Source organism: Venustampulla echinocandica (assembly GCF_003357145.1).
Source record: "Venustampulla echinocandica strain BP 5553 chromosome Unknown scaffold_0, whole genome shotgun sequence".
NCBI classification, from domain to species: Eukaryota; Fungi; Ascomycota; class Leotiomycetes; order Helotiales; family Pleuroascaceae; genus Venustampulla; species Venustampulla echinocandica.
Window position 1 is genome coordinate 4,893,258 of NW_022474205.1, and position 24,733 is coordinate 4,917,990.

At 48.7% G+C, this 24,733-nt stretch overlaps 8 protein-coding genes across 8 annotated transcripts; 4 read left to right on the forward strand and 4 right to left on the reverse strand.

Moving 5' to 3' along the window:
- Positions 1-665: 665 nt before the first annotated feature.
- Positions 666-1,901, reverse strand: BP5553_01519 (Glycosyltransferase family 32 protein; the record flags this gene model as incomplete). The annotated part of the gene is made up of 2 exons (XM_032010142.1): positions 666-745; positions 800-1,901. 2 exons carry the CDS (start codon positions 1,899-1,901, stop codon positions 666-668), a joined length of 1,182 nt encoding a protein of 393 aa, XP_031874196.1.
- A 3,632-nt stretch (positions 1,902-5,533) lies between these two features.
- On the reverse strand, positions 5,534-6,707 carry BP5553_01520 (uncharacterized protein; the record flags this gene model as incomplete). The annotated part of the gene is made up of 4 exons (XM_032010143.1): positions 5,534-5,712; positions 5,781-6,357; positions 6,420-6,482; positions 6,552-6,707. The coding sequence occupies 4 exons, from the start codon at positions 6,705-6,707 to the stop codon at positions 5,534-5,536; spliced, it is 975 nt and encodes a 324-aa protein (XP_031874197.1).
- A 2,325-nt stretch (positions 6,708-9,032) lies between these two features.
- On the reverse strand, positions 9,033-11,100 carry BP5553_01521 (putative DNA polymerase kappa; the record flags this gene model as incomplete). The annotated part of the gene is made up of 2 exons (XM_032010144.1): positions 9,033-10,824; positions 10,880-11,100. The coding sequence occupies 2 exons, from the start codon at positions 11,098-11,100 to the stop codon at positions 9,033-9,035; spliced, it is 2,013 nt and encodes a 670-aa protein (XP_031874198.1).
- A 731-nt stretch (positions 11,101-11,831) lies between these two features.
- BP5553_01522 (uncharacterized protein) lies at positions 11,832-12,803 on the forward strand (the record flags this gene model as incomplete). Its single annotated transcript, XM_032010145.1, has 1 exon — positions 11,832-12,803. The coding sequence occupies one exon, from the start codon at positions 11,832-11,834 to the stop codon at positions 12,801-12,803; it is 972 nt and encodes a 323-aa protein (XP_031874199.1).
- A 1,526-nt stretch (positions 12,804-14,329) lies between these two features.
- On the forward strand, positions 14,330-15,097 carry BP5553_01523 (uncharacterized protein; the record flags this gene model as incomplete). The annotated part of the gene is made up of 1 exon (XM_032010146.1): positions 14,330-15,097. The coding sequence occupies one exon, from the start codon at positions 14,330-14,332 to the stop codon at positions 15,095-15,097; it is 768 nt and encodes a 255-aa protein (XP_031874200.1).
- A 1,750-nt stretch (positions 15,098-16,847) lies between these two features.
- On the forward strand, positions 16,848-19,796 carry BP5553_01524 (Uncharacterized protein; the record flags this gene model as incomplete). The annotated part of the gene is made up of 3 exons (XM_032010147.1): positions 16,848-17,613; positions 17,663-19,120; positions 19,156-19,796. The coding sequence occupies 3 exons, from the start codon at positions 16,848-16,850 to the stop codon at positions 19,794-19,796; spliced, it is 2,865 nt and encodes a 954-aa protein (XP_031874201.1).
- A 2,711-nt stretch (positions 19,797-22,507) lies between these two features.
- Positions 22,508-23,026, reverse strand: BP5553_01525 (Uncharacterized protein; the record flags this gene model as incomplete). The annotated part of the gene is made up of 1 exon (XM_032010148.1): positions 22,508-23,026. One exon carries the CDS (start codon positions 23,024-23,026, stop codon positions 22,508-22,510), a length of 519 nt encoding a protein of 172 aa, XP_031874202.1.
- Positions 23,027-23,532: 506 nt separating this feature from the next.
- Positions 23,533-24,446, forward strand: BP5553_01526 (Nudix protein; the record flags this gene model as incomplete). Its single annotated transcript, XM_032010149.1, has 5 exons — positions 23,533-23,574; positions 23,670-23,704; positions 23,773-23,894; positions 23,966-24,142; positions 24,208-24,446. The coding sequence occupies 5 exons, from the start codon at positions 23,533-23,535 to the stop codon at positions 24,444-24,446; spliced, it is 615 nt and encodes a 204-aa protein (XP_031874203.1).
- Positions 24,447-24,733: the final 287 nt, after the last annotated feature.

Below are 24,733 nucleotides of genomic sequence, written 5' to 3' on the forward strand. Positions count from 1 at the left end.
GAATGCGCAGCACCTGTCTATTTAGTTTCAGTGAGGTGGGATTGCAGAGTGGGATAATTGTCCTCCCGCCAACCCACCCCTACTATCCACAATCCACACCCGCCTTTCCCTTTTCCAATACACACAAGATGTCAGCTCTTGATAACTCGTGGATGCGTCCCCGTCAATAAAAAAAAACAGTAACAGCTTGTCCAGACCATGCCGTGAAATGCAAATGCAAATTTCCACCCAGCGCGCAGTAGATCTAGACCCTTTTTTGCGCTTTCCAAAACTTCCCGTCAAACACGCTACTCCCTCCCCCCGCTATACAACGCCCATGGTACTATACCCACTGAAAGCCAGTGGTGGGCATCCTTATATACCTATGTGAGGGAAATATAATATGGTGCTGGATTTTCGCACAAACCCAGAGATGACCCAGACAACGAAAGACAAAGATCCCCGCTCCAAATCTAAATTTTTTATGAACATGGGCTAGAAAGCAGCAGATATCGATCGAGATCCTGCTGAAAAGCCGTGTGCCGGATGTATATTTTCGTGTCGTTAATTAACTCGAAAAGGAAGACGGACGCCGTAGACCTTGATATATCGATCGACCGTCCGTCCCCGTGAAATGGACATAGAATGCGCCGAAAGCGCCAATGCGAACTTTTGATATGATGCCGTTAATGACCTTTGTTTTTCTCGAGCTCCCGCTCTTCGTCGGTGACTCCGATATGCCGTAGGTGTTCAGGTTTCCAGGTCCCTGCAAAAAAGCTATTAGCTACAATTTAGACTCGATAGTTCCGGAAATACATACCTTCAAACTCATGCTTGACGAACGCCAGAGGGTGATCATAGTCCCCTGCTCCCATCTGATGGACTCCAGGGCTGAAGCCAGTGATAGGCAGAACCACCACATCTCCAACCCTCTTAAGCGACGTCATGCCCGTGAAGTCTTTCCATGTAATATTCCCAGTGCCGGTGCTCATGTCGAAATACCTCTCGTCATTCAGGAAATCAAATATGGTATCAGTCCACACGGCCGGCCCCGTAAATTCGATGACCTTATTATCCGGGAGAGATTTTAGTGTCCCATTCTGTTTCCTCTTCAGAGTCTCAAGCGTAATGTTGGCCACAATCTCCCGGAGGACAGGATGGCCCGGCTTGGATTGAATGGTCCATTGGCAGAATTGGATTCTGCGAGAGTACCACTCAGCCCAATCCGGTCGATCCGGATCAGCCTCTATGCCAATAACCAGGCCAACTGTCTCCTGTGGGACGCTGTCTGGAATCCACTCCACGGCAGATTTAAGTGCGTAGGTATCGATATCGGAGTATACACCACCTCTAGCCAGCAGGATCAGGTAGCGGAAGAAATCGGCTTTTAGCACAGCGATGGGAAGAGATTCGTAGGCCTCCATAACCTCTGGTACCGATGCATATAGATGGCGGAGGAGATGAACAGCAACTTGGTCGGTGATGACCTCGTGGATGAAGCCTGGATGTTTGTCCGTCCAACTCGCCTCAGCCGGGCGAAAGTTCTCTCCAAACTCCCCCGACGCCGGGGTGTATTTCCATGTCTGCCAGATATATGCCGGGAACTTGGATTCGACATCATAGGGGAAGTGATAGGCTAGCCTTTCTCGTATTGGGGCAGTCGATAGGTCTAGGAGCGATTGCTGCTGTTTGTAGCCGGACTTCTTCCCCTGAACAGGAGGCAGCCCGGCGGAATTCGACGTCGAGACTGGGTCATGGCCGGTTTGTGAGGCTTGTCCATCTTTCGTGGAGGCCTGCCGTTGATGGTCTTGTGGTTGGGGAGGTAATCTGCTATTCGGGGCGGATGCGTGGGACCGGGTGACGAGGAAAAGCATCGTGATGAATGCCGCGGCGGCTATCAGCGCTCTCTTGAAGGTGAGCATGATGGGCAACTCAATTCAATTGACGGCGTTGCACAGTGAGCCCGGGCAGGACAGATGCTGCAAGCAAACGGACTTGCAGACGCAGCTGCGTTCTCGAATCGATGGTGGGCAGATAGATGTGTGTCTGTGGCACGTCTGAAGAGATATGAAATACCGCTCTGATAGTGAGCAAGCAGGGCGACCGAATGAACAGGTCGAATCCCGCAGTGTCGATGTCGATGTCGAAGTCGAAGTCGAATTCAAAGAGGTTTGTGATTGCAGATATCCGTTCGTTTTCCTTCAGCCTGTAGAAAAGTTGCAACACAACGCAACGCAGCGCGCAACAGGGGAAACGCTCTCGACTGCGCCAAGGGAAGGCTGGCTGAAGGGCCGTGGGCTCAGCAGCCACGTACCTACGTACTCAACGACCGGGCTTCGAGAATTCCCTGAGGACGATCGGTTTCGGAGTCGAAAGGACCAACCTGAAGTGGTTGCGGTGTGGGGCGAGATCTCGTAGATCGACAGCACTTTAATATCCGTCGAGCAACGGGAATTGTTGCGACGGGGGCACTCGATAGGAAGGAGGACGAGGAGATCTTGTGGTGAGATTTGTGAGATGGTGATACGGCGATACGGGCGAGAGGTAAGGTACTTGTGATATGAGCAGCATCAGCAGCAGCAGGCAGTGCGTATTACGAGGAGGGCCTGGACAACTCGACTCGACTCGAATACGACCAAAAAACCCAGATGCCGAACCTGAACCCAAAACCAAAAATCCTTTCTCACCGGTAACGGCAGCTAACGATACCGCGTTACCGTTCCCGTTGCCTCGTCCCGCTAATCAGAGATGATAGATGATAAAGGATAGAATCGCTTTATTATACTTATAATTGGCTGACGCAATCGGCCCCAAGTTGGACGAACGACAGAGGAGACAATACAAACTAGACTCCATAATACAGCGGTGGCTGTTACCTGTACGAGGCTAGTCCACGACTACAAGATGTTCTCAGCGCCATCTCCAAGTAATGATCACCCAAACCCTCGAGCATCATCCCTGCACCAGGCACGAGGTGGGCACTAGATGCTAAGAAACCCCTATTATTACATCATTGAGTACGCACATAAATTGCATATGTATCGCAGCCAAGCCCTCAGCATATCTCAAGCACCCGCTAACAATTCCAGTAGATATGCGGAAGCTGAAATCTAAGACATTCTACGTAGTGCCCTCCCTTATCGCCAAATGTTGAACAGGTACCTACCGTAGGTACAGTACGAAGTAAGGTATGTAGTACAACGATCCAGGGTTTCAAGGTCCCCAATCTATCTGAGACTGCGCAGCCCTTCGAGGTTCTGCAACCGCAACTGCAACTGCAACTCCAACTGCAACACTAGGCCAAACGATCCGTGACGCGTTCGCCCCCATCGCAAACGCAACCGTGTTGGAACGTGGACTCGGACGGGGCAACCGTCTACGCACCCAGCATCTGATCTGCACAGAGGATCATCATCCAGCGGTAAAATACCAACATCCAACGTCCAACATACTCCTCAAGCCCAGTCCGCAACCCGAACCGCCGTTATTATTGCACTGCCCCCTTTCTGCGTACTGCACATGTGCGTGTGCTTATTATAGGAGCGCATGCGAATTTATTTCTGTACCGGTTCCTCGCTTAGTCGATGGAATGGGCGCGAGAGAGTGTGAGATATAGGTAATATATTCTTCGTGGCCGTTTCTACGACCTTGATCATGTACCTAGGTACCTAGGTACCCAGGTACGTAAACGAGAATCAGTAGCATTTTAGAAACAAGGTAACCAAGCCATAGGGCAATTCCCACCATGGTCAAGGCCAGCCGGTCATAACCCATCCACCATCCCCTTCAGCGCGCGCCAAAATAAAGTACATACATAGGTAAGTAGGTAATCAATCTATTCAAGTACCAACGGATAGTCTCTTGTCTGTAGCCCATCCATCTCCCTCCGGGCTTAAATCTCAATTATCTGAAAAGTGCAGCTCCATCTCACTGTCACACGAAAACCCTCCATAGTACCAAGTCACACATGTCCTTCCCCAAGCCCACCCTAAGAATCCACAAACCCCCTTCGTGAATCCAAATAATCCTAGTTCAACCAGTCCTCCCTCCAACCTCGGCCAATCCTATATAAATAGGACAACTCGTGTTTTAGCCCGCCGCCCCCAACCTTCTCCTCGCGCAAGTAAAAAAAAACCGAATGCATTCCCGTACGTGCGCACATGGCTAAATTTCTCCAGAGAGGCCGTGGCGGGGTTCACCGGGTAATCCATAAGGGAGAAACTGTTTAATAATAGGACGACCATCAGGGCAGGGAAAGGACCGTCGGAGCAAGTCTGTCGGCGTCAAAAAAGACATGTTTTAGGAGAGCGGGGGAGAAATGCCGTGGTAAAGGGGGAAATTTCCTCTTGTTGCTTTGGGTGCTTGAACAGGTAGTTAGCTATTTCGATTCGCATGATATTTGTTTGATGGGTCTTCTGAATTGGAAAGGCCTTGCAAGTATGTGCCCTGCAGGTCCCACATGGCCCAAAGTTCTGGGAGCCAGTTCGGATTGATATCCATGGAATGAGCAATGGCATAGATCAGTGTATTAATTGGAATTTCTGTTGGCCTTTATGCTGGCGTAGGACATTCAGACTGAGGATGGTATTGGAGATCTGGGGCACTCGACGTAGGCAGTAACTACCTTTGATGCGTAACTTCTGAAGGCCAATAAATGAAATCCGAGTGGGCTTAGTCAGGTTGCCCAACAGGAAAATTCACTCCAGGTATTTACCTATTGCCATGGGATGTCCAGTGGAACCTATTATGAGCCAGCAGCCGATACTATAAATTAATAGAATGGCTCCACGGGTATCTCATCGACCGGCCATTGGGAAATCAAGGGTAAATGTAGAGGGTGGAAATGTTCCGTTGCAAAGCGCCAATGGCTGCGGGAATATATACAAAACTCCTCAGCCATGCTGCCTGGACCGAACCCAAGCCGAGTTCTCTCGCGAAATCCAGAATACCCACCACTGAGAAAGGGGAAGAAAGTGTGAACTCATGTGGCACAAACCCAACGCAGCAGCGAATCCAGGCAGCAGGTCTGAGGGTGAGGTCCATAATACTAGCAAGAACATAGAAGACCGGAGCGCCGCAACGACCTGTATGGTATGCAATAACTGATACACTAAACAGCAAGAGCATCCACAAACAACAAATATGTCCAGCTTTCCTCCTTGATCCGGGCTCGTAAAGGCATTAATATCAGGCAAACTGCGGATGTACAAGGTCATTTCTCATGGAATCCACGATTAGGAATCCGGTCATCGGTCCGGTCTTAAAATATGCTTCTAGCGCGAGGATGAGATAAAGGATCCAACTGGTATGGAGCCCGTTCTGGGACTTGAAATCCGGCTCGAGTGCAATATAAGCAACTCAATAGTGTCTTTCAGACTGTAGAATTCCACATGGGAATGATATGGCACCACAATTGGGCAGGAACTCCAGGCAAATAGTCCAGAAAAGTCCACGGGATCCAGAGATGAAGAAAATGAAAAACGCCAGAGAAATGCAATCCTGATTGGATAAATTCGCAACATGCAGGTATGTCCATTTTGTTGGACTTGGAGTCCTAACGATGGCTTCGATGACGCCTATCACGGTCTGAATCTCTGTTACGGTCCTCTCTCCTGGGGGCTGGATGGGCAGTGGCCGTGGTAGAGGGGACCTGGGCTTGGCTGTACTGCGACGTTTCTGGATAATTTCTATAATCACCTTCCTGGGCATCGGTATATCCTGCTACGGGGGCAGCTAAACAGTTAGACACTTCTCATTCACAACGGCGAGGGGTAGAAAAGAGCGCGAGTGATTGTACGCACCACGGGCATAGTAGGGATCGCCTGGTTGAGCAGGATACTGTGACGAGCCTTGCGCCGGCTGTGCTTGGGAGGGATAATAAGCAGTGTTTCCTCGGGTATCTGCATATGATGCTGGGGGTTGAGCGGGATATCCTGTCCGTGGAATCTGTCCCTGTGGAGGCAAAGGTGCACCCCGTCCGGCACGGCTGGCTTGCTCATTTTCTAAGTTGCCTCCAGAAACATAGGCGTAGTTACCATCCTGTGGGGGGTATCCGGCGGGCTGGCCATATTGGGATGAGCTCTGCTGGGGGTAGCCTGAAGGGTAATTTTGGGTGTAGTCCTGCTGGGCTCCGCCTCCAGTGGTAGCTGATCCATAAGCGGGTCCAGGAGCAGTTGGGGCGGCCTCTGTTGGTCCATAGTACTGTCGAGATTGATGTGTTGTGGAAGTTCTGTACTCCACTATAGGTGTGTTAGATTTTCGAACCATTCCGTTCGAGTCACGCTCAGGTATACCATTTGATGGTTGTCCTCTTGACGAGGATGCTCGACGCTCGTTCTCCCACCGGTCGGAATCTGCCTTGAGATCCGCGATCATTGCCTAACGCACGCAAAATCAGTAAAACGATCTCGCCGTTGCGCGAGGGTAGGGAGCGGTATTACGGTCGTAAGGTTTCGGTACGCTGTGATGAAGTAGCCAGATTGGATCTGTCCGGTTTGGGGGTTCTGCGAAGCTATCAGCGCTCTGCTTTTTCATCCCGTTGAGGTGCACCGTGTGCACACTGCGCAGCATACCTCGTAGTTGCCCGGCCGTACGAGAGCATCGTTGCCCAGATAGCGACAGATGTCGGCGGTAATGACCTCTCGATCAATACCATCTCTGGGAACAAAATACTCGTTCGTACGGGGAGGGGCGGGGTCGCGCGCGGCGCGTCTTGGATCTCTAGACATGGCTGAAAAATCGAGGGAAAACGTGTGAAGAAGGAAAGAAAGTCCAGCAACTGCAGTGAGGATGAAGATTAAGAGTGCGAGTCACGCACACCACGTCAGCCTCAGGAGTCAGGAGGGGAGGACAAGAAGAGCCGATGTGGTAGGACGAGATCGGCGAGAGGCAGCAGCAAAAGGGAGCAAAATCCTGGCTGAGAAGATCCAAGGTGGCGGCCGGTGCGGCGCGGGGGGAGGGGGGAAGGCTGGAGAACAAATACTTCGCGCTCGAGGTCCTGTTGCAGGCGCTGGGTCACGCTGAGGGCCTCTGAGAGTCTGCGTCCTCCGTATCCTCTGGCTGGGTTGCTGCCCTACGGCTGGAGTCTGGTCCTGTCGAGATTACCCGGCCACGGTGAGTCCACTGGGAAACCAAGGGCGCGCCTGGCAGTCTGGCACTGGCACTGTTCAGCTGGGGGCGGTGCTGGGGGGTGCAGGGCGAGCTGTGAGCTGGCGGACGGTGATTGTCTGGTTGTATCGGGGGCGAGAGCTGTGAGGATGAAGGGAACGGGGAGAAATGTGACAGGTGAGAGTTGCGACGAGGACGACGAGGCGACGGGCGGCGCTTGTCGAGGCAGCCGACGCTAGGCCGCTTGGGGCGTGGTCGCAGTTCGGTCGCCGCCGACGCTGCTTTTAGGCGCGCGGGGGCGGATTTGGCCAGTTCGGGGTTCTCTTCGTGATGCCAATTGTTGTATATATTGTATATACTATATATTATATATATCTGCAACTTGTATACCTGTATTCCAATCATCCCATCCAATGTCAGCGGCGCGTTTCAGCGTGTTTTATTCATTACGGTTATTTATTCGACGCTTATCATGATAGGTACGCAGTGCCGTGAGGCTATACGGAGGGCAAGGCATTGGGATCGAGATGGGGCATCAAGTGCGACTGAGTGGCCATGCGATCTACAGTTCAATGGCTCGATGTTCAGGATTTCCCTCGAGGCTTCGACTCCCAACCGATAGATTTCGCCCTGTTACTCGCCACTGTGGTGATCGACGTTCGGAATTGGTGGATCGTTGGGAGCTCGAGCGTCCATTATTGCACAGATGTCAGAAGCTGTCGAGAGTGGTAGCCTGTCAGAGGAACACAGTATATGTACCTAGATACGCAAGAGGTGGTGAAGCGACATCGCCGGAGGCCACTCAATGTCAAGTGGTCAAATGGAGATCGCCTTGCATTTGCATTTGCTGATGGATCCTTGGGCATGGCATGACAGTACAGGATTTCCTGCCTTGCGTCGAAGTTCGTGCCCATCTGTCACCCATCGTACGTTCTGACCAGGCGGAGACTAATAAAGCGCACGCTCAAAGCAGCCAGCGAGCGATCGCAATGGTCGCAGGTGGTATCTGTGGCGGGTCTTGGGTTGGGCATCGACACCTAAGAACATATCGGCCTAATCATGCCTAACCCTGCCTACGACCACCGCTTGTATTACCCCGGGTCTCATTCGTTGGATGATCATGGGCTTTTGCAGCCAATGCAGTAATCCACCAGATTACCTCCCCTGCGTCATCCACAGTATTTTCTTTGCACTCGTGGGAGCCTTGAAAATTCCAGTTCCCGCCCTCCTCCGACGACCACTGGTGCGGCTGTGGCTTGGGCATATGGCTGCAGAGCTCGGAGTATTCTTTTTTTTCTATAGTGACGACAAACATTCATTTAGTAATAGAACGAACGTTGAACAGTTCGCAGAGGATAGACGGGGCATATCCTTTTGCGAATGACTACGTTGTTCGGAGGCGAGCTCCCTAGAAAGGTCCGGTTCTCGACCTGCCCCGCCTCAAGCGAGGGGATACTACTTGAGCTCAACATATCATCGAGAACGCATACTTCGCACAGCTGCAGCATCTCTTGCTCCGTATGTAAATGTAAGAACCCATGACGTGCAGATGCAATGGCTCTTGGGCCCTAGCCCCATTCAGGTGAAGGTCGTTATCAGAATCACCAATCTTTGCCCAACACCTGTAAGATATAACGTGCTAAGTTTGCCGGCTCTGTAGTCGTCCCTAAAGAACAAGGTTTGACAGGGCTCCGCCATTTGGGACCTCACCGAACCCTGAACTTGCGCCGCTCAATCGCTGCAACTTCTCTTACCCGACGATCCGGAACCGTCCCCCGGAAGATCCCGTGGGATATGAGTTTAAGCAATCGTGTGGCACCTCCTTATAGGAGGCTCGGGGAATAAATAATATCGGTGAGGCTGTCGGAATTGATATTGAGGGACAGCCCAATCTTGTGAGCGGGAATACTCAACCTATCCATCGTCGTTTCTAACCTTAAAGCGAATCATCCAAACGTAAGTTTGCTTTGGCCTTTCTCCGGCTTGTTACTCCGTCCATTTTTCTTCGTGCTTGAGGCTCCTGTGGGTTTCTTGCCGTGAGTGGTGGCATTAGGTCTGGTGACTGTTCGCACTCGATCCTCATCTTCAAGATCTTTCGCAAAATGCCAGTCTTGGTGGCTTTGCAAAGCAATCGCCGATTCCAATGGTATATTGCAGCGAACACACACATAATCCGTGATGGGCTGCTGTTGGAGGCCCAATATGTGACCCGATATGGTTGCCTGCTTAGGAGTTTCGCTTCCTTCGCTCTCGTGAGACAACTTCGACCCTATTGCGGCGACTTCAGAAGAATCTGTCCCAAGTTTAGCCGGAGTGGTGTCCATGCCGGATAAGTATTGAGCATTGGGCTCATCTTGATGGTGATCGATGCTATTCGTCTTAAAGAATCTCCCAATGCCTGTGGTCGACCCATTGCGTCTTCGCTTCCCAGGTCTCTCCTGACGGGTCTCGGACGAGCCTGATTCTCGGGGATTCATGGCCAGTGTTTTGGCTTCTTCCCCCTTAACCAAGAATGATCCGATGCTCATATTTCCAACGATTCCATCTTCAAATCCTCCAACATACAAGCTTAGATGTGCACATGGCCACACTTGACCCTCTAGAATAATCTGATCCAGGAGGGTCTTGGAAAGGGCGAAGAGCCCTGCTTCATCCAGTCTCCGTCCTTGCGGAATGGGTCCTTGCCGGGACCTCGTCTGGCCCCCTTGGCGGTAGTGTAGATTCATCGTTTTTGGTCGTCTTTTGTTCTCTAAGACCCCTTCCTCAACCAATCGAGCGTAGATGTCCGAAACGAAAATACGGAGCCATCGTGTTGCCTGTTCCGCCGTATTGATACTAGGACGAAAGGACTTTGCAGACAGCATAGACTTGATTTGAGTGCGAGAGTTCACTTCGCTCGAATCATTGCCGCGTATGATCTGGTACACCCACGTACCGCTATCATCCCCAAGCTTTTGCTGAAGTTGTTCTATCGGAACAAGTAGCAGTTCCTCGATGGTCGCGATGCCGAATGCAGCTGCAATCTGCTCCCCAAGCTTGCCTCCCAACCCACGGATTTTGGTAAACTTAAAATCTGATAGAAACTGCTGTACAGCTCGATTTCTAACGACGGTTTGCTGGTTTGGCTTCTTGTGTGCAGATCCGAGCTTGGCTATCATCTTATTCTGCGCAATCCCCCCAGAGCATGTGTATTTGAGCTTCTCGCGGACTGCGGCGCGAACCATCCGGACAATCTCGGAGCCAATCAGTATGGCCACGTCGTCCCAGTCGGGATTATCATCCTCAGTCTCGTCAATATCTAGATCAATGAGAGCATCAGCTTGCCAATCCAAGGCCGTCGTAGGAGGCCGTGGCAATTGTTCATGGGGATCATTGTGCGGCACCGGCCCGGCCAACTCAGGATAACGCTCTAGCATGATAGAGTGCACATGGGCGGATAGATCCAAGAAGACCTCATCCATTCCAGCTTTCTCAATTTTCTGCAAATTTGCTGGTAGAGTCTCCTTTATACATGCTAAAATCCTCCGAGATTCGAGGCGATATGGGTCGAGGGCGGCTTTTTGGGTGGCGATATTCTTGGGTGCATCATCATGGTAAGCCCATTTCTCTTCTCCTTCCTTCCAGGTTGCGACGTGCTGGCATATCAAATTCGGGCAGAGCTTCTTTGCTTCAGTGGCGGTTACCATTCGGCTGATGCCAAAATCCCGCGCTGGATAATTGACCGCGATCAGGTCCGTCCTGTGCGGTTCCTTCAGCTCCAAATCCACAACTCTTGGTGGGAAAGGTCTACTACCATTGCTGGACAGCCAAAGGTTGGTCTTCTGCTACGCCCATCCGCACCATCTCACACTGGGCATAGAATGCATCCAGATCTACATGTGCAATCACTCGGAGAGGGGATGCTGTAGAAGACGCGGCAAGCTGCGCGAGTTGTTTATACGTAAACCGCGACGTCGTGCTGCGGGACTCGCTGGAGAACTGCGACGAGGGCGCGAACGGCTGGGAAGAGGACATAGTGCCCCACTAAGGAAGGCGAATAGGAGGGTAAAAAGTCGTGAACACCATCGGGGTTGAGTAGGGTCAGTAACGAAAATACTGAGAGAAAAGTGTTGTAGAACGGTTTAACCTTCACATCGACCTCGTCACTTGCCTCTTTGCAACTGCATATCTAGTGTAAGTACTGGGAGGTGTTTAAAACGCCATTGCTTGATTATATTAGGAAGTCTACCTTGAAGATAGCACAGGAACCGATAGTATGCTTTGTTTTGGTATATTCCGTACAGCGAGAGACGTTGCGTTAGACTAGGAAGCGGGAAGTCTCGCGTCTGGAGCCTTGAGCCCTTAGCCTTGGCGAATCATGCATTTAGAGATAAGAAGTACCTCGATCAATTTCCCGACTTCATCCATAGATTCATCTCATAAAGGGGTTTGTTTTCGGGCTCGTAAGGCGCGGTTATACTTTGCTCGTCTTGTCTCTAGCAAGTCCTACCTATTTTGGCCCCTTTTAACTAGAACTCTTTGTAGACCTTCCGCTTGCGTAGATAATATTCAACACCGGAATGTCGACACCTCCCAAGCCAAGTTCCCAACCAGGATGCGTGCCCGACCAAGCTACCTTCGCTCAGCCTCAGTACCTACGTACTACGTACCTCACTAGCAAGCTCAGGTTTTCAGCGCGGGGATATCATTACCTTTTAACAAATCTTCCTACGCTGATACAGTAATCACTATTGAAAGTCGTGACAATGTCGGAAAAAGTGTCGAAAAAAGAAGAAGCAAGAAGTGCTGCCCTGGAAGCTCAGCAAAGGGGTGCCGGTGACGACGACGACGATGCCCTCCCTGCATATTCAGCCATGCCATCACAAGGACCGACGGCAGAGTCGCCCTTGAACTTTCCCTCTGACGGGCCATCTCCAGGTGTTGCTTCAGCATCCTCATTTGCATCGGCGTCAACACCGACCAGACTCCAGCGCCCCATCGCGATTCCCCAAATCACCCCTCACAAATCCGCCCCTTTCTTAGATGCCTATACACGCCTACTTCTACAATATGGCATTACACCTGAGTCCTGGCGGGCTTTTCTCACCACTATGTCGGCATTCTTAGCCGCCAAAGTGTCCGATCAAGCGCTGGCTCACACCGCCGATATAGGGCGCAAGGTGGGTGATGTGCCAAAACGCTTCGGTCAAGACACCACAAAGGCCGCAAAGTCAGTAGGGAACAACATCCGCAATTCTGCAAAGAGCGGTGACTACGTCGGCGCAGCCATGGGCGCCGTCAGCGGCTCTATCAGCTTGCCTATCGGAACTGCAATGAGGGCCGTCGGCGCTCTGGTGAGCTTACCTGGCGCGACCGTCGGCGCTATGTCACAGAAGCCACAGACACCTAGGGCGAGAGCTGCGGCTTATGCTGCGGCGGCAAACGTGAAGTGGTTGAGGCAGAGGGGGCTTCGAGCACAGCTGGTAGATACAGCGGAGCTGGCGACCATTGCTGGCTTGCCAGTGACGAGACTGCAGGCTCTTGCGCTCGCCTCTGAGGACCGCAGTGCGGCCGGGCAGATTTCTGCATTGAAGGAGTATATCACTGAATTGGAGACTTTTACGGGCAGTGCGCTGGAGTTCGGGGCAAGTACTCTTTGGTTGGTGATCTTTCCAGATGACGGTGTCGGTACAGCTCTGGTGGCAGGGGATGGGCTTAAGGCTAAAGACGGAAATTGACATTGTTCATTTCGAGATTCCAACGTCGAATTACTTGTCTCCAGCCATGAATTTATTATACACCTGTTAAAGTCTATCTGGATCGTCTCCTGTAAATATATCTACTGTCTTCATTTGTAGATGGCGTTCGTACTCATTCCAAGCTTCGTTCGTTAGTGTCACGGCCTTATTAAGTATTATTATGGGTAACAGGTGCCATATTCGCAAATATAAATATCAAATTCCAGAGAACCCTACAGACGGCTCTGCTCAAATCGAAGAACAATAACAACTTGCTTCGGGATCTCTGCCCGTGCTGTTCAAAAGTCTAACTCCAAGGCGAGATGCGCTGCTAAGTACGAGTCGAGCTCGTGGTTCTTCGGCTGTGTGACCCCACCGCGAACTACTACAAAAATATCGCAAAATAACCGCGAAAAAACCAAACAAAAGAATATCGACACCTAAGAGATTCGAACTGTTGCCTCCGTAGAGTATTCTAAGTACTCGTTTCAATTTCCCTCTCTCAAAATTCCGGCCATACCACCTGCACCCCTGGAGTCTGGCTTAAGTGTAACCCGACCACGGTTTACTTGCCTTCGAGTGGAAGGTGCATAAGGGTTATAATTAACCCCTAATAGCAATGCACTCTTTAAGTACCGTATTGGTTTCTCTAAGTTGGTGGTATTGGCACTTTTAATACCCTCGATTCTTATTGTTTCGGCTGTACAACACACTCATTTATTACTCTTTATCACTAAGAAATTGATTTTTTTTAATATGTCGTTTGAGAATATACTCTTATATGTTATATTTATCATTCTTCAAATTAGAACACATAGTTTACATCAAAACTATTGAGCTACGGGCGTTTATGTCTACAAACCCTTGAAAGAGATATCATCCAATTTCCCGCGGGTTATTCAACGACCTTAACACTTTTATAACCAAACCTTACAATTACTGCAGTCTTACTGAATTCTTTTTTAGTCCACTAGATAATACTCATCACCACATTACAGTCAGGCCCTATATGTACAGGGATATTCCAAGGCCCGCCATCCATTTCACGTTCTGCTTCGCTGTGTCACCTCAATAGGTATTGACTAAACTACAACTAAAGAGGGAAGTAAAAGGTACAGAAGGTAGGAAGGTTGTTTTCTTAACAGAGGCCATTCCCCTTCTTCGTATAGCTTTCTGCTTTAATAAAGGTTATAATTGTAATATAGAACAACCTAGCAACAAACCTCAATGCGGCTTTGTTCATCCTTATCCCTTGTTTAACGTAGCTTTCAAGAAGATCGAACTATAGGTTAGTAGCATTCCTAGATCAGATTAGTCATTCTAACCACAGCTATCTTCCTTCTTACTAGGTCTTGTGCAATGTTCAAAGTTTTCTATAAAACCTAAAGCTAAGCGGCCTGGTTCCACTTGACAAGCTCAAAGTCGATCCCACACACTTTTACTATAGAGACAAGCACACGATCTATCTTAGGCAGACCCTTTTATTGCATTTACGTGGTAATACATGGGTAAGCAATAAGCCCATAATGGAGATGCCATGCATTGTTCCGGCCGGACCGCCTCCCGCTTACTTATACCCATTCCAACAAGGGGATAAGATAGTAGTCATTGAATTAGGGCAGGCAGGGGTACGCCTCTCAATGCACCTAAACCTCTTGTGTAATGAGAGTGTTTGGTTTGAAGATTTGAGGACGAATAAACTTGAGATATTTGCACAGGGCCAGCCTGCCGTCATAACCATGGCAGACGTGGAACCGGAAGTGTTTGGAGTATTTTCAGATTGGATTTATGGGGATAAGTACCGCGTGGGCGGCGTGGTATTGCCCTTACACGCGCCGCACGATGAACCGATCCGACCAGATCTGCGTGTCGCCGCAGCCGCATACTCGTTGGGGGGTTGGCTCAAGGCACAATGCTTTATGGATCAAATAGCAGACGCGGCAAGGGCCGCACTACGTCCACCGCCTGCGAACATTCTCCGTGAGCCGGAGCTGCAGCATATCGAAATAAAGGATATCATCCTCTCGCAAGGATCTGTTGCTGTTGAAACACTATTCTATCGTTTGTTACAGGATTACCTGCGATATTATATTTACATAAGGACGGAGCGAGATATGTTCACAGATTCTTTACCGGAGGATCTTAAATATATCTGGCTTGCTCTTGAAGGCCGGATCCTAGAAAATATAGAAGCGGACAACCCACCCATTGGCCCGATGATGCCCCACAAGGCACCGCGATGCTATTACCATGTTCATGGGCACGATTATCGATGTGCACCTATAGACTACTAGGGCTGTTACTACCTGGCTTTACCTATTATTCCTAGCTTTATCTAATCTAGGATTAATCTCTAGTTGTTAGGGGTTTAAGTTGAGCGGTACCTGGATCCCGTTATTTCTATTCTTCTCAATACTTTTCTTTAGTCTGTGAACTTGGATATCCTATATATGCCCACCGCCACTCGTTTTCTTCGTTGCAACTGATTAGTTTAACACCTTCAACTTCATGACTCAACTTGACTCGGCACCGCATTTCCTAAATTAGTGAAATTAATTAACTTTTGCTGAGGAAAATGAAGCCCTAAAATAGCTAGAAAGAGTGATCAAGGATTGATCGATCAGGAATTTAGACTAACATAGTGTGAATTAGACCCCCTATTTAGTCTCAATTTTACGACCTAACTTGAGACCCATCCATCTTAACATATACATATAAATCACCCAATGTCTGGGAAAGTTGCCATTTCAAGCAGACGGTATTGATATTGTCATTAGCGACGATACAAGCCTAAAGTATGTGGTAGAGTATCGAAGACAATGGGCTTAAGCGGATCCATGAACGCGAGAATCGAATCCCATGCTGTAGCGCTGGTAATTTTGATTCTTGAAAACCTAGGCGGCATAGACCACACTGACATAACGTCTGTCCCTGCGTCCCGAGACGCACCCTGTCACGAGACGAATATGTAGTTTTGGAATTATAAAAATTTTCTTGCCAAGTCTACGAAGTTATTATTAACATGCCAATTTCTTTAACTATTTCTCTTTAAGAAGACCACTTAGTAATAAAGAAAGGACTATAGTTAGTTATACTATCGATCGTTTCAATTATATTGCCGATTACTACTTCGGCTGTTTCCCCCTGTTTCATCACGACTATCAAAGTCTTTTTAAGATTAGGAGCACTTTAGAGAAGGTTATATAATAAAACAGTATAACTCCAAATTTTAAAGACATTTGGAGAAGAAAAGAATGTAGTCCGGGAATTTCGCCGGTGCGAGGAGAACGGACCACATGTTTCGGTGCTTAGTAATGTGCATTAGCCGAGTTACGATATACTATGTTCACGCCCAGGCTCGCTATATCTTACTTAGGCAAGATTCTCTGACTGATCACGTGTAGGGAGTAAATTGGTCACATGTGTGGCATAAGTACAGGTTTCTCGATGACGTGTGTGTGACCCGATAGTTCCAGACTCAAACAGTGCCTCAGGATCCCAAGCACCATTTAACACTGGCGATGAGAAGATATCAACACGTGACGTGTCTTTGTGCCGCAACGCAGCGCTTTCGAACTGTGGCTTGGTCAATTCTTTAGTCGCAAACTTTGCCTCTGTATCTTATTCAGATTTCCTATCTTCTCCGAATATATAGTTGGACGTCTTAATGAAGAGTTATGCTGCAGTCGCGGCGGTCATCGATAAATACGCTTTGGCTGGGTCTAGATATTTTTAGATTCGTTAAAGCAATGTTTTAACTACTTGTTTCCGTCTTGTCAAGTCTACATCTTCCTATCAAGCTGCACAAAGTTTGATATATTTGCTTACTCCTCAATATCCGGCCAGTTGTTACCAAGATAACTTTTTAAAGACTCTCGAATCTTTACATATGCTCTCTTGCACGTGATCGCTATTCAGCCTCGTCCTTTCAGCTGAAGCTGCCATCTTCATGCCTTATAATCTATTGACTACCTCGCATAACGTATCTGCTATACTTGTCCTTCTTACTCCACTCAGTGCTCTCTGATCAGATAACTTTGTACTATGCGTCTATTAAAGCTTGTTGGGCCTGGCGACCTCAGCCTGGTCCAAGTTCCTACCCACAATGACCTTCCCTATACCATACTCTCGCACACTTGGACACCTGGCCAAGAGGTAACCTATCAAGAACTCATTAGTGGCGGCGGTAAAAGTAAGACCGGTTATGAAAAGATCAAGTTTTGTGGAGAGCAGGCTACCAGGGACGGTTACTTGTACTTCTGGGTAGACACATGTTGCATTGATAAATCAAATCCTGCAGAGCTTTCAACGGCGATTAACTCCATGTTTCGCTGGTATCGAAATGCGAAGAAATGCTATGTATATCTTGCAGATGTATCTATACCGGGTGATGAAGTAGATACTCAGGCCAACCAGAGCACATGGGAAGGGGCTTTTCGGAGAAGCAGATGGTTTACTAGAGGCTGGACACTTCAAGAACTTGTTGCTCCAGCAGTGGTGGAATTTTTCTCAAAAGAAGGCAAGCGACTAGGTGATAGGATGTCACTAGAAACGCCTATTCACGAAATTACCGGAATTCGAACCAAGGCCTTGCAAGGAAATTCCGTTTCCGATTTCAGTATAGATGAGCGGAGAGGGTGGGCAGCACAACGCCAGACAACAGAAGAAGAAGATTCAGTCTACTGTCTTTTAGGTCTCTGCGAGGTGTCCATGCCAGCCATCTATGGCGAGGGAAAGGAGGCCGCACTAAAGCGGTTCCAAATGACAGTAAGGGGATTCTCGAACAGTAGCCAGCAGGGAGATTTGAAAGGTATGCTAGATCTAACATGCCCCGATCTATACTAAGTCCTGTTATACAGACAGTAAAACTCCTTTCATTGTGCCATTTGAGAGAAATCCCAACTTCACGGGTCGTGAGTTCCAGCTTGCAAAACTTGAAAAGGAACTCTCTAAACAAGGCCAAACTACAAAACTAGCCATTACCGGGCTTGGCGGTGTGGGCAAAACACAATTGGTACTCGAGCTTGTCTATCGAGTCAGAGACAAGTATAAGAGTCGCTCAATTATCTGGATACCGGCAACGAATATGGAAAGTCTCCACCAAGCATATCTGGACGTGGCCCAAAAGCTTTGTATACCCGGTTGGGAAGACAAGAAGGCGGATGTAAAACGGATTGTGCAGGAGTTCTTGAGCAAAGAAAGCACCAGGCAGTGGCTTCTTGTGTTTGACAACGCTGACGACATTAATATGTGGATTAGTCAGTCTAGTCGTTTGATCGATTACTTGCCAAAAAGTGAGCATGGATGTGTCGTGTTCACAACACGAGATCGCAAGACAGCTGTCAAGCTCGCAAAGAATAATATTGTTGAAGTACCCGAGATGGAAGAAACTGTGGCTACACAATTACTGCAAAAGTGTTTAGTGAATCCAGACCTGGTCAAAAACCGACCGGATACGGAAGCTTTACTTACAGAGCTTACTTATCTTCCATTGGCTATTGTTCAGGCAGTGGCATATATCAATGAGAATGGGATAGCCCTTTCTGACTATCTATCCCTCCTTGCAGAGCAAGAAGAAGACGTGATCGATCTGCTTAGCGAAGAATTTGAGGATGACGAGAGATATCACAATATAAAGAATCCAGTAGCTACTACGTGGCTGATCTCGTTTGAGCAAATCCGGCAGTGCGATTTTCTTGCGGCCGACTATCTGTCATTTATAGCTTGTATAGACTCAAAGGATATCCCACAGTCTCTACTTCCCGCAGGCCCATCTAGGAAGAAGGAAATCGATGCAATTGGGACTCTCGATGCATACTCTTTTATTACCAAGCGTTCGGCAGACCAAGCTCTTGATCTTCATCGGCTAGTACATCTCGCAACACGGAACTGGCTTCGAAAGCAAGAGCTAATCACTCAATGGACCGAAAAGGCTATTACGCGATTAGAAGAAGTCTTCCCGGACGATGACTACCAAAACCGAAGTATATGGAGGATATATCTTCCGCACGTACAATCTGTGCTAAAATCTGATGTTTGTAAAGATCTGGAGAGTAGAGGCAAACTAGCATGGAGATTTGGGATGTGTCTTTCACAGGATGGATGGTATAATAAAGCTGAAAAGCAGTTTGTCGAAGCCTATAAGACGGACAAGCGGGTGCTGGGCCAGGAGCATCCCGCCACGCTCACGAGCATGGCCAACTTAGCTTTGACGTACTGGAACCAGGGCCGCTGGAAGGAGGCCGAGGACTTGGGGGTACTGGTGATGGAGACGAGGAAGCGGGTACTAGGCCGGGAACATCCCGCCACGCTCACGAGTATAGCTAACCTAGCCTCGACGTACCGGAAGCAGGGCCGCTGGAAGGAGGCCGAGGACTTGGGGGTGCTGGTGATGGAGACGGAGAAGCGGGTGCTAGGCCAGGAGCATCCCGCCACGCTCACGAGCATGGCCAGCTTAGCCTCGACGTACTGGAACCAGGGCCGCTGGAAGGAGGCCGAGGACTTGGAGGTGCTAGTATTGGAGACGAGGAAGCGGGTGCTGGGCCAGGAACATCCTGCTACGCTCACGAGCATGACCAACTTAGCCTCGACGTACTGGAACCAGGGCCGCTGGAAGGAGGCCGAGGATTTGGAGGTGCTGGTGATAGAGACGGAGAAGCGGGTGCTAGGCCAGGAACATCCCTCCACGCTCACGAGCATAGGCAACTTAGCTTTGACGTACCAGAACCAGGGCCGCTGGAAGGAGGCCGAGGACTTGGGGGTGCTGGTGATGGAGACGGAGAAGAGGGTGCTGGGCCAGGAGCATCCCGCCACGCTCACGGGCATAGCCAACTTAGCCTCGACGTACTGGAACCAGGGCCGCTGGAAGGAGGCCGAGGACTTGGAGGTGCTGGTGATGGAGACGAGGAAGCGGGTGCTGGGCCAGGAGCATCCCTCCACGCTCACGAGCATGGCAAATCTTGCTTGGACCTGGAAAAGTCAAGACCAGCATGATAAGAGTCTTGAGCTAATGGTTACATGTGTCCGTTTGCAGGAGAAAATACTTGGCATAGATCACCCTGATACGGTATCTTCTCTTGAAACATTACGTACATGGCAGGTAGAGTAAGAAATATCTAGATAATATTATAAGTGAAAATATACGTCCAAACCCTGGGACTGCAAACACGCGAGGGCCACTCTGACTCGGTCACGTCTGTAGCTTCTCACCCGAAAGCAAGCAAACTGTCTCTGGCTCTTGCTCCCGATTACGAGAAAGTAATTCAGATACTAGAATAAGAGTATTGTTAAACAGTATGACATTTATCTGGCAGGATTTCATTCTTTCACTGTAAAAAAGAGCAAAGCTTCATACTGTATGAAATTGCAAGAATACTCTCTTTCTTGGGGGGTCCTAGGGAACCATCTCCTTACATACTACTTAAAAATTGCCACTTGTCTTCTAGCATTTTCTAAAAGAAGTTTTAACTTGTATTTTTGAGTTACGCAATGGGGCAATCGATGGCCACTATGAGAGAAGCTCACGAGTTAGTGGCAATAATGCTGTCGAATGACATCAACGCCTCAAGCTTTAAGGTTGCGACTTTAGGCGAACAACCTCTAAGTTAGTATCTATAGATTCTTATATATAATTTTATCGAGATTACTATAACTACACCGTTGCTGACAGGATTGTTGATTGCTTGATTAGGGGAGGTATCAGCCTATGTAGCGACGGCATATAACATAGCGCGCTCTAGCTGCCACAAGACTAACAATGACTTCTTAGTATTGTGATTAGACTGAGAAATATAAATTTAATCGTTTTATGAGTTTAAAAGGTGGAAAAAGCTTAATAGTGGTATTACGAGTTGAGGGGTCTATTATAGTGTCAAAGAAAGGCCCTCTGTAAATTCAAGGGGGCAGCGACGACGTGGTCATAATTTTCGGAATTGATAGGTTAGGAGTGTTCGGGAGAGGTATATAATATAACTGAAATAAAAATAAATAGAAACTTTTACACGTTCACAGATTTTTAGTAGCTTGAACTCAAAGTACCTACTTTTTATCTCGTTATAGGGTGCGGCTCGGCACGCAGGGATAGACGTTACCTAACTAGGGATCGAGATAGTGCCTAAACGCCGATTTCGACGCACAAGTAGGCGCCTACGCTATCGGTCTTCTAAAAAGCGCTTTCTTGTATATCGAATAGCCCCATTTAAGCTCCAGGGCTTTACTCAGGACATTGATTCCTCGGTAAGCCCAGAGTATAAAGAAGCAAGTCCCAGTGAGGCCAACTTTAACCAAGTCGTTTCCGGAGACGCCTAGGATCACTGAAGCCTAATCGACAGGAGCTACCTAAACATGTACATCTCTAAAGCCAAATACTTCGATTATGTTAAACTCTCCAAGATAATACTAATAAACAATTATACGGGGAACATATATATAGAACATATCGCTGCGTTGGAAAAATATTAAAAATGATATAGGAGAGATTGACACGAATCTAAAAGCTGACAAGGATCCAGATATTTTCGTAATATTGTTCGTTTGTTAAAAGTGGGTTTGATGAGCTAACTGAAGCAATGTTACAAGTATAATAGCGAGGTACTTGCCTCGTGCGGGAGTAACAGACTTTAAATGGCCGCCATGTGACCTCCACCCCTTTTTCGCTTCTAGAGCCCCTGATATTATGTTTCATGAAACACTACCAGAGAATTGCGAGGGAAATAGGGTGCTAAGATATATACTAGACGATAACCCAGGGGCAGATTTGCGCACCATCAATAGCACTAGCTTGAAGGTTCATTAGCACGTCGGAGCTCTTTGGCGTAAACAGTTGAACACGGAAATGTGACAAGCGGAGGGGGCGTTGCTGTATTTAAAAGTACAACCTTAAATCTACTCGCTCCATCAAGGCCCTGCCAATACCGCTGCCAATACCGGGCGAGGCTCTAGAAAAGATGTCAAAAAAGCTAGCTACGATGGCCAAGAAGAGAATGGGCATCTCGAGTGTATACAGGAAGGCCATTCAAAATGTCCCGTGAAGAACTACCTCGGTGCCTAACCCTGCGATAGCACGGATGGCAATGAAGACGCCTAAGGGCGGTGCTAGAGCACAAACAAAGAGCTCAGCTGGAGTAAAACCCGTCTAGGCCCGGCTTAACATGAGGGTGTGCGAGTGGGAGAGCACGAAGTCTGCCCACTTGTTGGCTCCCCTTGTGATTCTTAGTATTGTAGTATAGTTTGGCCAATCCCAACAAGTTGTTGCCCGAGCGTAGGTTATTTAACGAAGGGGGTCGAGAAGCGTGACTAGTAGAGCATAATAACGGTTATCTATCGGGTGGCAGGATTTGGCGTTTGGTCCCATAGCGGTCTAGGTGAGTTTTAGAAGCAGTCAGAACTGATTTTAACCCAAATTGTGTAGATGGAGCGCCAGAGTACAATGGCAATAGTAGTGGTGATCAATCCACAGGGAAACTAGCCAATTTAGGGCAAACTGCGAATATGATGCTTGCTCCGTATAATGACCCAATGAGGCCAATTGGAGGTTTCATAGGTTGAAATGCTCCAAATTTCTATTGAGAGGGCGGGATGAGTCGAATCGAAAGACATCCACCATCGCCCTTTAAGCTCTTCTTCGCCTTAAAGTATCGCCCAGCCGAATATCGCGTGGGCGATATCTGAACGTATCGTGGACCTTCCAGTAGACCCCTCAGAACCTACCATGGCACAGCTCTCGGACCTTGGACATCCCTCCACCGGCCATCTTTCACCACATTTTGTTGACTATCCTTCACCTCCACCGCAGCCATCTTACTCACCCTCATCTTCCGAAATCCCCATTTACCCATCGCCCAAATCAACCCTACACCAACGCTGGTTGCCAACGTGGGAGGCGCAAGTAGGAAGGTAAGACCGCTCACTGCACCTCCAAATGCCGTGGCCCCAGCTGCTGCCGCGATCGAGCCAATTAAGGCGTATTTTGCGTATCGAACGATGCGCCAGAATACGAATATGCCAATGAATCGGAGAGAGCGTAAGAGTGCGCGTGTTCGGAGGTGTGCAGGCCGCGGCGCATTAGGTGAGTTGGGAGAGAAGAGGAAGTGGAGGTTTTGTTTTGCGGATCTGAGGGCGGAGGAGGAGCGGACGTTGGCTTTGGTATCTATGCTCGACTCAGACGTGGAAGCGTCGATAGAAGGCGAGGTAAGATCCTTTGCCGGTCCTCTGGAGGGAGACATGTTGTTCTCCTAGCTATGATTATCCTAAACTGTAGATACGTGGATTGGGTTGTGTAGGTCTGAAGATGGTTATGGAGAAGTTAAGAGACGTAGATAGAAGTACGTCATGGGCAGCTTTAGCGAACATACAAGGGTCGTTATCCCCCATTCCCCTCCCATATTTTTGAGTAAGTTTGGTTTACCTATTAACAAAGCTATGTCATAACTGAAAGTCTCTTTCTCCAGGACACTTCTGATGCTTAAGGCTAGAATATATAGGCTAGCTTATCTATAGTCCTAAATGCGAAAGCCAATGCAACCTGACATACCGAGGCTTTGACATCCAATTAAATCGGAATGCGCGTCGCGTATCCCAGACAGCCTTTTGAATACCCGTACCCGTTACCCCGTTGCCCCATAACCTCCCAACTCCTATTGCAACTTAATACTTTGGATACAAGCCTCGTAACTCACGATCAAGTCAGTTTAAACTTTAGCTCTGCAAGTATAGCATCCTTGAGATCAAGATGTCAGACGCCAATGCCAAAGTGCTCAAAACAGAGCCTCTGGTCAGTCCCTCTCGCTTCATCCCCACCTCAACGTTATCCCTACCACTCAACCCATTCCATCGCATAGCAACACCACTAACACCTCTTCTACACAGAAAGATAGCGACGCAAAATGGACCAAGCTTATCCTGTGCGCGTTACCTTCCATACTACCACGAAACAGACGCTCGAAGAACGCTAATCCCGCAACCCCTGCAGTACAACCTACTCAGACCCATTAGGTAAACCCCGAACATGGGAACACGCAGAGCGGCGAACAAGGCCGAAAGATTCTGATATTGATGGCGTGGGAATCGTCGCGATTTTGGAAAAGGCTACGGGTACATATCCTTCGACTACCTCCTATACTTGGACTACGAAGAATGTGCTAATACGGTACACTGGGTCTTAGGAAATGAGATAGTCCTACAGAAACAGTACCGGCCTCCACTAGACAAAATAGTTATTGAGGTACCGGCTGGGCTTGTCGATGCGGGGGAGTCTGCGGAGGAGGCTGCTGTTAGGGAGTTGAAGGAGGAAACCGGGTATGTGGGAGTTGTGACTGAGAGCACTCCGATAATGTTCAATGGTATCGCCCTCTAGTTCATTAATTTGCCCTCGCTCCTCTTTCTCTCTTTACTAAAAGCATACTAGACCCCGGATTCTGCAACACCAACCTTAGAATGGTACACGTCACGGTGGATATGTCTCGTCCTGAAAACCAAAACCCGAAGCCGGAGCTAGAGGACAATGAGTTCATCGAGGTATTTACGTTGAAGTTAGAGGATCTTTGGGACGGCTGTAAGAGATTGGAGAGCGAGGGATATGCGATTGATGCGAGAGTGGGCACATTAGCTGAAGGTATCGAGATCGCTAGGCGGTGGAAGTTATAGAGCGAGATACTATACCCGCTACCAGTTGAGCCAGCTGTGCTCTGCGCCACAGGGGGTTCTCTGACACTGTTGATTCCTATCAACAGTATCTAGGCCCACGACCAATTCCCACCGAGCGGATTATAACGAAATGGGGTTTGGAGAAACTAAGTAACCTAACCATCATCTGGGCCAAAAAACGCAAGTTCATTTTAGTTCATGGCATACTAGCCCCTGAACAAACGGCCAGTTACGAGACATTCAAACTGTTATTTGAAGGAGGCGCTGATTCGACATCCGCCCTTCAA